This window comes from Centroberyx affinis, unplaced genomic scaffold (assembly GCF_046629955.1).
Source record: "Centroberyx affinis isolate AG114_WGS23_722 - 3 ecotype Tasmania unplaced genomic scaffold, CSIRO-AGI_Caff_v1 ptg002105l_1, whole genome shotgun sequence".
NCBI classification, from domain to species: Eukaryota; Metazoa; Chordata; class Actinopteri; order Beryciformes; family Berycidae; genus Centroberyx; species Centroberyx affinis.
Genome location: NW_027280430.1, coordinates 28,414 through 44,335, shown reverse-complemented (window position 1 = coordinate 44,335; position 15,922 = coordinate 28,414). Strand labels below are relative to the sequence as shown.

General features: G+C 42.1%; 1 protein-coding gene across 1 annotated transcript in view; it reads left to right on the top strand.

Annotated features, from left to right (window-relative positions):
• Positions 1-402: 402 nt before the first annotated feature.
• adam10a (ADAM metallopeptidase domain 10a) overlaps positions 403-15,922 on the top strand; it is a gene marked incomplete at its 3' end in the record, with an annotated part of 43,554 nt that continues 28,034 nt past the window's right edge. Inside the window, exons 1-2 of the mRNA XM_071531652.1 lie at positions 403-765; positions 10,174-10,324. Of these exons, the coding sequence (XP_071387753.1) occupies positions 714-765; positions 10,174-10,324 (203 nt within the window). The remainder of the gene's footprint in view (positions 766-10,173; positions 10,325-15,922) is intronic.

Here is a 15,922-nt window from a genome sequence, read left to right as displayed (position 1 = left end):
GAGTAATTGTCAAGAAAAATACTGAAATAAACTAAACTAATACTCAGGCAGGCACTACAGTCACCTTTGGATGGAAATCAGTGATTTTGTACATCTCCCAAAAAGATATGCCCCAAAATGAACTGATTACTTCTCAGCTAAAAGTAGTGTAAATACTTAAAATACTGAAGTTCAGGTAAAAGGACATACTTTTAGAAGTACCTAAAACGTAGTGTTACTCAAACAATATACAAGTACCGTAGACTACTCCTAGGTTGGTAAACACGGAAGTTTACGCATTTACCAGTTTCTAATGAGCGGCCGAACGCACCATGACATGAGTCATGATTTGCGGAAGTAAACAATTCAAGGGCTGGTCGGGGAAAACATTGGTCCAAAAAGGGAGTTTGGTGCCAAACACTGATAGTAGTCAGTTACACTAAATGACTTGTCATCGTACAAGGCTGAATGATTTACATGAACAGAGTGGGATAGGGATGGGCGTGACCAGTCCCTCTTGGCGAAAATAATCTCTGGCAGACACCGGAAGGGAGGGCCTGTCTGTCTGACCGTCTGACGTCAGGCTGTTGGAGACAGAGCCGGTGTTGTGATGGTAGCTCACTAAGTACGGAGGGGCGACTGTACCTTTAAGTGAAAAACGAAACAAGAAAGCAAATTGCGCTATCAGTGTACCGCTTAGCTAGTTTATTTAGCTTTCAGGGAATTTAATCGATATGATATTGGTTAAACTCCTTCTCATGTTTTGCTGCCTACGAGATATTAAAGGTAAGTTTATCATTGATTCACAGGGCAAGGAAAGTGTTCAGTGATCGCTAATGGAGCTAACGCTAATCGGATCTAGGAAATATTCCAAGCAGTTGTACTCTGTGGCTATCTAACTTAGCTAGCTAACAGTAACCGTAGTGTTAGTAGCTGCTAACCTGTGTAAGTTAACGTTACACGGGTTACCTGGGCCGAGGTTTGCCAATGTTGATTGGATAGTTTAGTTGATACTGGTTGAGTCTGGTGGATTTGGTTGATATAAAAACAGCTTGTTGTAATTTCACCCTGTGTTTTGACAGCTTGCAAGCCGAGTTAACTAGCGAGACATTTGAATGGTGAAGAAGTACTAGACTCGGAAGTAACAGAAATGGTCTTTGATAACGTCAAAACAATTAAGCTTAGCTACACTGGCTAACGTATTCAGTTGGACACCAACACCGAAATGACCACGGACTGCTCACTGAAGTGGTTAACAAGCGGAATACTGTTTTGATTGTCATGGGAACTAACGTTAACTGCTAGCTAGCTATACAGCTTAACCCATCTGAGTTTAGTAACAACAACGTTGTAACGTTATGTATTCCAAGCTAGCTTGCTAACTAGGTATGGGACGCTGTGCTGCTGCAGTGATGGACAGCTATCAGCTTTTGCACCAAAGCATATTTCCAAGCTAAATTTAACTCCATCTCCCACCTGTCCTGTAATGAGTCTAACTTAAAACAAAGTTTTGTGTGCTAGGGGCGTTGTTTACAACAGCACCATGACCCCCAAGACCAGTGCTACTGGTTTAGGGGGTCTTGATCTGTGGGACAGACCAGTTTTCTTTAAGGGTTCTTGCCGAGGGTGTATGACAAGCTGCGTTTATTACTTTGGCTTTACTGGAAATAAAGAAAAGAAATTGTCATTGCCTATGTTACCTTACTAGTGACTAGTAATTACTGCCTCACAGTGAAATTGAGTACAACTTAAGATATTCTCTGACAACAATATTGTTGCTGCTTGAAACCCTCTAGAGTCTCAGTGTTTTTGAGATTTTCAGATTGAGAACCCAGCATCACTTGTCACTTCAAAGTGCAGGGTGAGCTGAGGAGGTGTGCAAAAGCAGGGCATGAACAGCAAGCAGAATATCTGTTGTTAATGCATGTTTTAACACTGGTGCAAAGCAGTTGCTGAAGTGCTGAGTGGGCCATGTCAAGCCAGGATCAACTGTCTCTTTTGCATTAGTAAGACTGATGGTGAAGTTGGAAATCACTTGATTAGATGTTGTGGGCTAAGCATCAGTACAATGTCAGGGTCGTGTAGGTGAGCATAAGCCTGATCACTTTACACAGCAGGTTCTGGGATGCCAGAATTCAGAGTTGCATTTTAACTTTGTCCCCCAGGAAGAAGTAAATTTCTTTCTGTGCAGTGTGTGCTGTGATTTTGTTTCTTATTTTTACTGCTTATGCAGTAGGCCATATGTATTGATTTGTGCCCTGACAACCAAGGTGCATGCCAAATCTTATTCTTTGTTCATATCAAACACCTTTTATTCAAAGGGCTCTATAGCAAGAGAACTAGGTCTTTTCTACAGTACCTCATCATGGGACCATTTGAGCTCAAGCCCCCAGTTGTTATCGGTCACGATTTTTGTTGTCTGTGCTTTGTTAAATATGTAACAGAGTGGTGCACTTATAATGGAATGGAATTGTGTTGAACTATATGTACCAAAAATCTTAAATTATAGCTGGTTTCAGATGGGATTCATGGTGCTTCCTTATGCTCATACACAAACTAACTGATCTTGTGTTTATACCTTCACTGGATAAGCCATGATTAACCCACAGCACAGCAGCGTTGCATTCTTACTGTGCTGCATGACTGACAGTCATAGGAAGTTCTTATCTGCAGCTGCTTGGGTTGCAGTGTGAACTGTGCGTGAAAGAGCCACTCCTTCCTCTCTTCTTCTAAGTTCCATCATAACATCCACTGAGCAGACAGAGCAACATATCTGTGCCACAGTTGCAGGAAATGGTAGCTGTGGGTACGTGCAGAAAAACAAAGAGAGATGAACAGTATTTCCTTTCGAGGTGACGTCAGTTGTCATTGGCATGTTGTAGACTTGCTGCCAGAGCTGTAGGAAATTGCACAAGATTCTGCATTGACTCAAAATTGACCTTTTCCCCTATAAAGGACCATCTTAGAATCTGTGGCACCTGTAAAACATGAATTCTAAAATAATTTATTACAGTACACAAGTGCACTAGCGCTTTATAGGATATGCATGATTGGAGTGAGTGAAACTGCATTGACTTTAAAAACTCCACCTGTTAACACCAAAGTCCCATGATCGTGCAGTGTTGCTGTAACTAAGAGAATCACTGAACAAAATATTTTATTCATATAGGGTAGTTGACTTAGCCGCTACAGTTAGAAAACAAATTTGAATCCCAACCTGCCTGTCGAATGTGTCAAAAACCACAACTCTATTTATTTATTTATTTATTTATTTTTACAGTCGATTGACGTGAACGCATCACTTCCAAACCTTCCTGTACATTTTGGAATGGTAGAGGTGTTTAGACAGAGCTCTTTTTACTTTTACTCCCGTAATAATAAATGCAAATATTTATGAATTTGAATGACTTGGATGCTAAAGGAGAGTGTGCATATATACTGCATATAATCACCTGTCATTTGGTGGTGTGTGTATTTTTATACCACCAACGGGTAGGAAAGGTGGGAAAGGAGGATGATGTCCAATCTGAAGCCAAATTGTTGCAAATACCTGCTGTACACCTCATTCCACTGAACAGAGTGCCCCCTAAATTAATGAAAAACTTGACAGGCACGCATACAATGCTCCGTGGGGTTAAAATTGGACTGTAAATGGTTTTAGCCACATGCATCAAGAAGGAATTCCAGCAATGGTACACAATCAATAGGATATGTTTTTTGCGTTGCTATATATTTTCTGAGGAAGTCAGGGATTCAGATAAATGGTGTCGCTTCTCCTATGCCCGTTATCACTAGGCCTAGCCTATTATGATGGTAAATTGCATAGAATCCACGGCGTTGTTTTCCTTGAGTAAATTAACCTGGAGTTTGTTATGGACGACCTTTGTCAGACTTGATGCATGCAGGTTACAGCAGCCCCACTAGTGTTATTTTGATGTACAATGTGGAGGAGCGACATTTGCCCTGAGCTGTGAGATGTCTTGATGTGTCATGATGTCAGGCAGTTATATTAGTAATGTGAAGGTGGGATGAGTTGTGACCCGCGCTGTTACCACTTCCTCTGTTCCTGTCAGTGACTTCTTCCGTCAAGCATTGCACTTCACTGGGGCAAGTGAGGCTGAAAAGCACCTCACTGAAATCATGTTGACGTAGCCTCTACAATGAAGCTGACTGCCAGTGTTTTCTCAGCTTGTCACTGTAAGCCCAAGAAATTTGAGCTACTAGCACTTCATGAGCTAGTCCGTTCAGGTCCAAATAGAGTTGTATGTACATTTCCTCTTGTAAATTGAGATGTTACTAAACTCTACCAGTGTTTTCATGTGCCTTGTCACAGTTTGTGGCATTATCAGTTTAAATGGCAGGCAAACAGTATCCATGTATGCATAGTAGAGATGTGCAAAAATCGTTTTTTGAGAATCAACATTCTTTGTCTTTTATGAACGACCATTCCTCTCTGTCACCAACAACACTGACACCACTAAAGTCTGCAGATAAACTCCCCAATCTGTCGTTTCATGATATACACACAACTTGCTACATCGTATTCACAAGCTGTCTCCATATTCCAGTGAAACCCTTAAGGCATCCACAAGTACCGATGTATTTCAGTATTTCACTTCAGGGTGGGTGAACTATCCAAAAGTACTTCATCTTAAAAAGGAAAATTTGCTCCTGATTACCGGGCAGTAAGATAACGTTATTTTTATAAATTGTTGCTACTTGTTTCTCTCTTTATCAATGGACAAATGATGAAATTTCACCCCCCCATCCCAACATGATTTTTACAACTGACGGCACCACATATGTTTGTTATTTGTCCATATTAGACGGACATGCACACAGTGTGATGACTTGCATTGAAACCATTGTAGTGTAAGTCCTCGTAATGAAGAAGAAAACTGATGAGCAAGTACCAGGCCCCTGTGTATTCCCAATAGGAAGCAGTGGCACAAGATGCTCAAATGGGACAAAACCAGCCTCCCCGAGGAAGGATTTGGGAAATGTCGGCTGTGGCTCTAAATCCATTCTAATTTAACCTGAGGATATTTTTTTGTCCCTGCGTCTGCTTCCACATTTCAGTGTCAGCATTTCCTACAGGAAATGTGTTAGTCAAAGTGGTAGTAGCTGACTAACCTAAATAAATAACATGCACACTTAATGTTTTCTATCTGCCATCTTTCTGGGTAAATAAAGTTGCTTACATTAGTTTGCACTGCGTTGAAAAGTCAAATTCGTATCATTACTTGTAGGCTAACAGATTTAGGAACCTGTAAATGCAGGGAGGATTTGGTGGTTTGCAACGGCATGAGGGAAATAATTTAAAGTTTCTAATGTACTTACTTGCTAACAAATACCAACATTTTAGACAGAGTATGCTGATCTTATGTACATGTCTTCAACATAGGCTTAAATTGTGATGATACATTTTACTTACACAATGATATACTCCCAAAATAATATGGTCCTTTTTGGTAACAATGTCGCTTTTGGCCAGCAGATATTGCATTTGGAAACTATGTTCAACATGACTTTAGGCTCAAAGACAGTACACGCATAAATAATACGGTTTGGATTCTTGTCAGGTTTTACAGTCATTATAAAGTGCTGTGGGAACCACTGAGTGTCTTGGACTGGGCTGCATTTTAAATGACCAAACATCAAGGTAATTTAAATCGCCGACGGAAATTACACCCTTCCCCATTCCCTCCCTGAAGTATTCATCCAATTGCCCAACTCTTGTGACCAATCTGTTTGTTAAAGTGGTAATCTGTGAGGGTTTTTTTTGTTTTTATGTTGTTTTTTTTGGAGATGGTAAGCAGTCAATTTACACTGCACTTCCCAGTGATCACTTTACAATCCAACTGTGTCACCACTGTGTTGTGTTCTTTGTGTTTGTGTGTAATGCATACCACCAGCGCATGCAAGACCCCTGCTGTGGAAAACGGAGTGGCAAAAATGTGCTATGAGCGACTTATGCTGTAACTGTGAGCAATAAGTTGCGGGGGGGGAAATGCTTTTGAGGTGTGAGGCTGTGCACCTGTTAAAAAATGGATTGCTGTTCACACATGCGCTTGAGACTGCTGTGCTATCGAGTGACTGCCTGCCTCTATGAGAGCTGCACTGGAAATGTAAAAAGGTCTTGAAATTTTGCTTGGATTTTCATAACAAAAAGATTTCCAATGGGAGTAGACCTATGAAAATGTGGGGTGGAACCAAATCAAAACAAGACTAGGTCAAAACCTAGTATATGGCTGGACCGTGTATGAGTGTGCCACGTGCCATGGCCGACCAATGGTGTAACTAACTCCACTGTAGACTGCTAATACAGAATAATAGTCCATACATCCATACTGATCGTTCCAGCGCGTCCCGTCTCTCTCTCCACCGCTGTCGTCTCCACCCACGGCCCGCATTGATCCTGCCGATCCAAGCGCCAGGCGCTCTGTTACCCGTCGGTGCCGAAAACGCTGTTCGCCGGACACCGGGGGCGCATCGTCGTCGGGACCCCGGCCGAATATGATATAATTGTATAGATTCTACTTTAGCTTCAGCTTACATGCATGATATTGGTCAGCCTGCTTACTGTGTGGGAGAAATGGGCTCCTGATCTCAGCGGAGAAACTAGACGGCGGAGAAAACGAAACTGAAATTTCTGGCTCTGTGATCCTATGATGTGCCACGTGCCACGGCTGACCAATGGTGTAACTTGATCACTCAGTCACTCAGTCAGTCAGTCAGTCAGTCAGTGACAGACATTCGCGTTTGTAGGGCTGGCCCTGCTGTTGTGGTCCAGCCAACAAGATTATATAGCTGCCACATCCTTTTGTAACTTTTTTTGTTGTTTATTTTTGTTTTTTTGGAATGAATGGCAGTTAATGTGAGGTTTGTGCGTGTTATCGCATGTCAGAAATTACAGACCTCACTGCTAAGTTATTATGCAACTAACCATCTGTTAAGCAAATCAGTGGCACAGCTTTGTGCTGCCACGTTATTGCATATTAATGGAACTGTCATGTCCTTCTGAGGAGGCTGATCTGGGCAATCTGAGCTGGCAGTGTTTGTGTTTGTACAAAAGCACCATATTCCCCGATTAATTAAGCCCTCTCACATCAGAGCCCACCCTGTTGTTTTTCAGACTGGTTGTTACAGTTCAGTCTAGTTGTCGCCCGTCACTGTGGAAATGGGGCTAGAGAAGCTGATTGTTGGAATATTTTCTTCCTGCATTCATGAACATGTTTCTGCTGGCCTGGTACAGCCTCTCCCTGTTTGGAGAGGTGTGACTCCCACCACACTCCTCACAGGAGGAACAAAACCGTGTAGCACATACAGGCAAAGTGCCGTGTGTGTGTGTGTGTGTGTGTGTGTGTTATCAGTCACTGTGTGGAACATTATCCCAGTTGGCCTGTGGGAGCCCCTTACTAATGTATTTTGTGCCGATTCTAGGGTCATTATCCCTAAAGCTCTGAAGCGCAGTGTCTCTCCCACCGTATCAAACAGAGCGTTTGCTAATGAACTTACATTCCAAAGTTTTATTTTAGCTCATAGCAAAGCTTCTCCAGTTACAACCCAACACTTCCGACAGATGTAAGGGTATATAATAGCATTCAGTATTGCCTTGGTATGTAGACTAGCTTTGAAACAGCCTGCAGCCATTTAAGTCTTAAGTGAATACTAAGCTAGCATGATGACACACTACTGAAACAGAACCTCAGTGACCTGGTGTGGCCCACATGCTCTTCACTGACCACTTTCTTGTCTTTGTTCAAACAACAAAACTATCCCTTATGAAAGCGTGCTGGATTAACTGTGTGGGGTCGCGTTCATAATCTGTGTAAGCCTGTTAAGCATGGCTAGCGAGTGACAGATTGTAATATAGTTGGCCACTGTTGCAGAGATTCATCTCCGCTTCCCCATCCTGGCTCCACTGGTCAGAGATGTGTGCAGGCAGGTGGGCGGGTTGCCGGAGTAGACAGAGCGCAGCCCGGTGTTGAGAATCTGAAAAGGTTCCCATCACTGTCACACTGCTTTAATCAAACCGAGAGCATATATGTCTAAATCTCTACCAGCGGACCGCCCTCCTCTCAGGATCAAAGCTTACATACTGGGGCTCACACCACGCTTTGCGGTAATGTTGTCTTCATAAGGCCTCATACAGATTGGAGAAGATGAGATCATTTCATTACTCTTTAGAAGTTCTTTTTCACTTGTCTTGTACAAGTGAGCATCCAGTTCACAACAAATATTTTTTGATATAATTTTTTAGCCAGGTATAGGCCAAGGGTTTCTCCTATTGCCTTTGCAGAGCAGGACTGCTTTAATATTTGTAATGCAGCTAAGTCACCATAGGAACAGTGAGTCAGCAATTCCCAAGAGTATCCAATATTCCGCCCACCTGATTCCGCCCACCTGAGGCTTTTTTTCATGTTGTTTACTAGACAAATGGGAGCCACTGCATCTGAAAACTCTTAGAAGTGTAGCATTTGTGCCCAGAAAGTCAAGTAGTCAAAGCTACGATATGCAACGTTTTTGAGATGACATTATTTGACAATATTATACCTTATCAGTCTCTGTGTGTCTGACCCTTTGTGCACATGCCCGTTTGCCTGAAATTGGCTTTTCAATGATGTCTGTGATGTTTTGCAACATGGCAATCATAGCAACAATGGCGAAAAGCAGTTAGAAATGAAAGAACAGTGAAACTAAATGTGCGGCAGACAAGACCCGTTCAAAAACACGTTCATAGTCTTCTTCAGTGCCTGTTGTGGCTTTATGGATTCCCGTTTCCTACCAAACATGCGCCCTCACTGGTCCAGGACCAAATCCCGTCAGATGTTTCTCTCCCCTCTCCTGTCAATACTTTCCTATTGTCTGAGTAAAGAACAAAATACAAAAAGCGTAAGGGGACCTCCCAGTCTTTCTCTCTTTTCTAAAGGCATTTTCATTGAGCCATCAGTCCTTTGGTTCACAGTGAACAGGGTTGGAACAGTAAAGATAGCAACAGGACTCTGGGAATAGCGTCATCTGTGTATCCCTTTATGAACAAGCAGTACCACTGTTGATTTCAGGTGAAACCAGGGTGTGTGTGTGTGTCTCTCTCTCTCTCTCTCTCTCTCTCTCTCTCTCAGTCATTTAAACCCCATTATTATTCAAAGAAATTCTATTTATTCAAAGAAAATGTATATTTACGTTCTGGTCTCTTACTGATGGCACGTAGTTGCGAGGGCCTCTGCAAAGGGTTCAACATGAGGCTCTTGTGACGCAAGCATTGCCACCTATGTATGACAAATCAAGTTGTGGGTAGGCATGAATGATTAGTTATGACTTGGTAATCACACAAATGAGGGGAAAAATGGCAGGGAACATAGAAAAGAATTGTATGGCCTCAAATCATTGCATAAAGAAAGGCTTGTTCTCACCACAGTGTAGGCTATTCCACAACAATGCTGCCCCAGCAGTATTACTGTCAGATATAAAGGGATTTTACAAACATGGTGGGAAATATGCACTCATAAAACCTAGAAATATAATATTGGTAGTCTCCTTAATATGTTAATACTGGTCTCTGCTTATGGGTCCAATTATTTTGACCAGTTGCATTTGGGAATGCGTGTTATTTTTCTCCATTCAATGTTCTCCATGTCGCTGATGGCAAATAAGCAGCTCATAGTTTTGTTCCTTTAATGAATTGCTTAATTACTTGCGTATGCTCTTGCGTATACCATAGCAATTTATCCAGTGTACCAGTGTACTTTGTGAGATAGAAGTTTCTTCAGGACAGTGTCAGTATGAGTGTATGAACATTGTCACCAACATCATCTGCCCCAGGGATTTGAAAACCACATTTCTAATACATACACTCTATAAACTAGGACATTGTGAACCCTGATCGTATTTTTTTTCTCTCAGTGCCCACTCATAATTTTCAAGGGAACTGGATTAAAACAATACCTATATTTAGTTGTCACAGTTTGTTTACATGCTGTGCATACACACGTTTGACATTGATGGCACAAGGCTACACAGTACAGAATGACTGAAGTTTCTCATGAGCTCTAATCATAGACCTAAAGTCACTCCTTTTATCATATCTATCATATTTCTATATAAGATGGATAGATGTCCCTTTCCTTCACTGCCTTGCAGCAAATGTTTGATTTCTCATTTGTTTTGATCAACCACTGAACTCTGTTTCAGGTCAGAGTGGGAAACCTTTGAACAAATACATCCGGCATTATGAGGGCCTGTCGTACGACACAGAAGCCCTGCACAGCAGCCACCAGAGAGCCAAGAGGGCGGTCTCTCCCCAGGACAGTACCCTGCAGCTGGACTTCCATGCTCATGGAAGGTCAGTTAAAGTGCAAACACAAACACACACACACCTTCCTCCACACTCATTCACACTCCCATCCTGCTTTCTAACTTAACCTCACACCATGCATCTTGATTTTTTTAATGAATTTGTGTTCACTTGGGTAAAAACAAACTTACAAAATATTTTCTGTAAAAAAGCAGCAATAATTTTATTGAGTGGATCTAAGGATAAATATTGTACTTGTACTCAAGTATATTCTCAGGAATAATGCAGAGTACTTTTTATTTCAGTACAGTTTACCTGCACAGTTTTTACTTCCCATTTATGCTTGATTCCATTGCTCTGGGTAGAGTTGTGTTAATTAAACCCATTAGCTAAGAATTTAGACCGTATTGCATGCTGAGCAGTGCCTTTTGTGATTACCCTGCCATCACAGTTTGTGATAATTTATCTGCATTTGCATAAACAATTAGCAGGTCAAGCAAAGCATGTGAATCTTATTAAGGAAAGGAAGTTCTCCCACTATTCTCCCAATAATAGCATAAATCATATTTTGGTTAGATGTGACATATCATTTATATTTATATGACTAGATTAGATTATTTCCTTGCTGGAAGCATCAGGTTATGGAAAGAACTGTAGCTTAGCCCAAGATACTGATAAACAGTGCTAGAACATTGAGCGGTTGCATAAATACTCAAAAGTAGAGCCTGTATGTCGCAAGTGTTCCAGAAAGACCTTCATGTGGAGAAAGTGCACACTGTTGTCTTGGCGCAGGACAGCGTGCAGGAGATGTGTGAGATTTTGGTCGTGGTGAGAAGTTGGAGGGAACATGGATGACCTTGTTGAGTGGCTTCTGTTACCTTGTGTAACAGACACCGGCCCTGACAGCACAGGCTCCTCTGGGAGCCCCAGAGGCAGCACTGTGGTTATCTGAAGCTCAAGCCAGACCAGACTAACCACATTACTGCAAGCTTTAACCAGAACTTTCCCTTTGCCTTTAATCCTACTTCTGACAGTGGAGCACCCTTGCGTCTTTTCCAGCCTTTTCCGATTCAGTTTTTACAAACATGCAATTGGAGATGAGTTCTTGTCAAGGCCAAGTTAGTTTGAATATAGTGGCGCCATCCCTGTTTTGGAAACATTAGATTACTTCAGGCAGTAACACTTTTTAAACATCCTCGGATTTGCGTCTGTGGAATTCTTGTTGCATGGTATAATGTGATAGCAGCCTGTAGCAGAAAGTGTGCAAGTAAAATGTCTTGCAGTGGTGAATTAAGAAAATAAAAGTTAATTTTGCGTTAGCTACCAGTGGTTTGTGTTCCTTTGCAGAACATTTAGGAAGTGAAAATATAGATAACAAGGTCCAAGGCAAAACAAAATCTGATTTTGTGACAAAATAACTTGGTGAATAAACTGCTGCCCTGTTTAATCTCTCTCTTCCATGAATTTCTGCCATCCTGTGCTCCTGGAACCCATTACCTTTTACACATGCTGCTTAACAATGCTTGCGAGGACATTGTCAGGCATTGCATACTTTTAGAAATGACTCTATTAACTTGGTCATCAGAGAATGATGGTATTGCCAAACAAAACCTAGGATGTTCTAACAACAGCCCCGTTTAGATTTCATCATGACAAAGGACAAGCAGTTGTGAAATGTGGGCTAATTTGTGTCAGGCTGCAAACAATGCTATTGCCTAATCGATCCTACTGAGTCAGACTAGATGGTTGAGTTTCCATGAGTGAGGTAAGATGTAAAGAAACAATTGATATTTGGTGATTTTTGTTTTGCATGAACTGCAAAGGAGGTTACTGCCCCTAAAATAAATAGTCTAGTGGTCTCTGAATAAAGTGAATGTACACAAACAGAGATGTCAATACAAAAATAGAGTGTAAAAATGTAGGATAAGTCCACCACATATTCAGGCACCTGAACTTTTATACAAGCCTTTTTTCTTCTTGTGGAGCCTTGGTGGATATCAGTCTCCTTCTCTTGGTTGTGCCAATTTTAAATGAGGCCTCCACATCTGCTGTCTGTGCTGGATAGGCAGGTTGGTCTTTATGTCAGTGACTGTAGCCCTCAGTCATCCCTCACTGTAGTGTGCCTGCTCCTCCTACGCTAGACCAGAGCTTATAATTACACAGTGCCCCAGGACATGGCGTAGAAAATGTAGCTTCTCTATAGCTGGCTTGTCTTGACTCACCTCCAATACATCCTTAGATTGCTGCTGCCTCTGATGTGTACATGTGCTTCACCATGTACACACTGTCTTGTGATCCCAGCACAGCTCTGGGGCTGCAGGCACTATCCCTACTAGCAGGGAAGGTCTTTCCCTCTATCTCCGTCTCTCTTGCTTTCATATCTACCTGCATTTGCCTTTCTCCCTTTGTCTTTATTTGCCCTGAAAATAGTTAACCCAGCAGCCCTGTCATTTTCAGCAAGCTCCCTCTCCTTTCCCCTTCACCATCTATTATTGGGTATCAAATCCCTGTCAAACTGATGCTTTTCCTTTTGTGCCCTTTCTTGTCACCGTCACCCTTGTAGAAGCAGCAGGTGCTCACTGTTTTTGTGAGGTAATTGCAAACAACTTTATGTGGTTATTTTCAGCATCTTATTTTATAAGCCGTTGGGTCTTTGTTGCATTTGTAAACAGTCCTTATAAGTCCCCAGTGTGACCTTTACAAAGAATGCCTTCCTGTGGTAATAATACATGGACATGTGGTCTTGACATTAAGGGGTTTCCAGGGCCACATATATTATTTATCTTAAGGCCCTGGGAAAGTGGGTTTTAATGGCCTTTATCTTCTCCTGAGGTGAAAGTTGAATATCTTTTTACCCATTCACCAGATTTGAGAGACCAGAAAGGTGATTTATAGGATATAAACACATAAAACTGTTTTTTGAAGAGGTAGCCAAAGTGTCCTTGGATCTAAATCAGGATGAGGAGGATGTAGATCGAGGATCTTGTAGCAAGACACATGAATTGTTTTGTTCATTCATTTTTGCACAATGTCAGACATCTGCTGTCAATTTGTGTTTTCCATAATAGTAATATAATTGTTATCGGATTGTTGGTAGGTGTTTTCAGTTCCCCACTTTAGCCAACGAACCAGCACACCAACTTTAAAGCCATGTGGCTCATGTGGTGCTAGAGGCTGAATGACACTGTGGCTGTGAGTACAGACTTGCCAGCAACTTAAGTAACCAGGTTAACTGATTATGCCATGGAGATGAAGATATAAACTTGGTCAAATTTTTTAGTATGCCTCACAATTACATAATGTGGCTATTCTGTAATAACACATAAACACAAAACACAATGTAAGAACAGAAATGTAAATATTGTATAAATGTTCATCTATTGGTAAATTGCTAATTTATAGTGTTAAAGGTTTGTAAGTGCACATGGCCACTTCAGAGTTACTGTGGGAGTGAGATTACCCAGCAGCCAAGTTGCTCTGTGTTGCTGGCGGTCTGTAGACACAGAGAGAGGCTCAAGTCAGCCGGGCTTTGAGATGGATGGAAACCAGCCAGTGGTCATAAAGCTTTTATCTTACTCCTCAAATCCTTACTGACTTCAGTGGGTTTGCTTGTGACTTCCTCTCCACATGCGCATATGCACAGCCGCGCACATACTCACACGCACGCACACACACTCTCCCTCTCTCTCACACACACACACACACACACACACACACACACACACAGTCTCCCATCTGTGAAACCCAAGGCAGGGCTGTGTGGCACTATAGAGGTTTGTTGTAACAAGAGAAAAGCTTTCTTGTGTATTCCCACTCACATGAGTGTTTGTGGCTGGATCAGGTGACGACCGGACGAGGCAGGGCAGACAGTTCTCTCTATGGAGGGCTTCTTTACAGAGAGAGATGCCAAAAACTAGTCAAGCAATGGCCAATACAATGATAGTGTGAGTGACACAATGGAAGTTTCAGTTTAGTGTCTAGCTTTGCAGGAATCAGACTCATTTGTCAGACAGTCAAACTAACAAAGAAATGATGGATTACTTGGCAATGATAAGAGCACAGCAGTGTTCAGTTTAGACCTAATAGCACAACAATATTCATTTTAGAGCTAATAGCATTCTCCAGCTAGCTCTCAGTGCTAGCTTACAGCAGTTACAGTGGCAGAAGGCCCTTTCCTGGAGTCAATTTACTATGTTATCCTAGGCCACTATTCATCCATGTTCATGGTTCTTTATATGTGTGAGGGTGAGTGTGTATTTTCTGGCAATTCTCCTATCCATCTATCCCAGGACAGGATTAACTTGGTAAGCCAAAGTGATACCGCATGCCAGAGGTCAACCAACAGGAGTATGTGTAACTGCTGAGTGACAAAACAACAACAAATAACAAAAACAAAACTTGACAAAAAAGAGTCAGCAGTGATGGCTGATTGAATAGTCGAGCTGAGCGCTGGTTTCCATAAAGGACAAGTTCTCTGTTGTTTTCTTCTGGACAGGTCCTTCTAGGAGCAGTGAAGACAGGCATGTGTTTGATGAATTTGTGATGAGCCACTGTTTATTACAATAATGCACTGGTATGTTTAAGTATTGAGAACCAGTGTTGAATTAGCTACTGGTTCCTGATTGTTCAGAACTGTAACACTCCTGGACAAACAGTTCTGCCGTATCTGCAAAATGAGATTGCAGATACAAGCAGCCAAAATGAGGTTTCATTTGTGGCCTTACTCTTTGTGATAGTCCAGCAATCTGGGATGACCTTGGTGTTGAGCTGCTGCTCCTCTATATTAAGAGGAGCCAGTTGAGGTGGTTTGGTCACCTGGTGAGGATGCTTCCCTGGGTGCCTCCCTTTCAAGGTGTACTGGTTACAACCGACTGGGAGGAGACCCTGGGCAGACCCAGGACGAGCTGGAAGGATTATATCTCCCAGCTGGCCTGGGAGCACCTGGGGATCCCCAGGAGGAGCTGGAAGAAGTTGCTGAGGAAAAGGAGATCTGGGCTGCTCTGCTTGCCCTGTTGCCACCGCATCTGACCCAGATAAGCAGTTAGAACATGGATGGATGAATAACTTCTCCGGCATTCCCTTTATAGCACAGCATAATGGTGCTTCCTAGCAAGCCCCTAGCAGTGATGGCGTGATCAACACTCTGTTTGTCTGCGCATTGAAAGTGTCCGCCAAGTTTATTAAAGCAGACGGAAATACAGCTACATACAGTTTATGTTCCTTGCAATGTGGCAATACCAGCAATCTCATGAAACACTTGAAATTCCAGTGTTAATTTGAAGCACTGCAGTGTTTTTCTGCTTGATGAGATTCCAGAGGGTGACTGACATTTCGACTAAGCGTCTTCTTAGTCGAAAGGTTCTCCAAATGATTGAATTCCACAGTACCTGGGCTGTAGGCCTAGAGATAATTAAAGGAAACAAGTAAGGCTTGGCTGGTCATTCACTCCATCTGTGTTAGCTGCGCTGAGAGTGAAAATCCAAAGAGCTTCCCTACATAGTAGTTTGCTTGTAATGTTGCCTCCTCTTGGAGGTGGCTTGACCTTTTCTATGCTTATGAATTTTAGGGAGGAGACAGAGTGAGCCATGGTTTGCTTCAACATAGTGTTGCGCCATAGCATACTTCTTCTATTTGCTTTGAGGATTT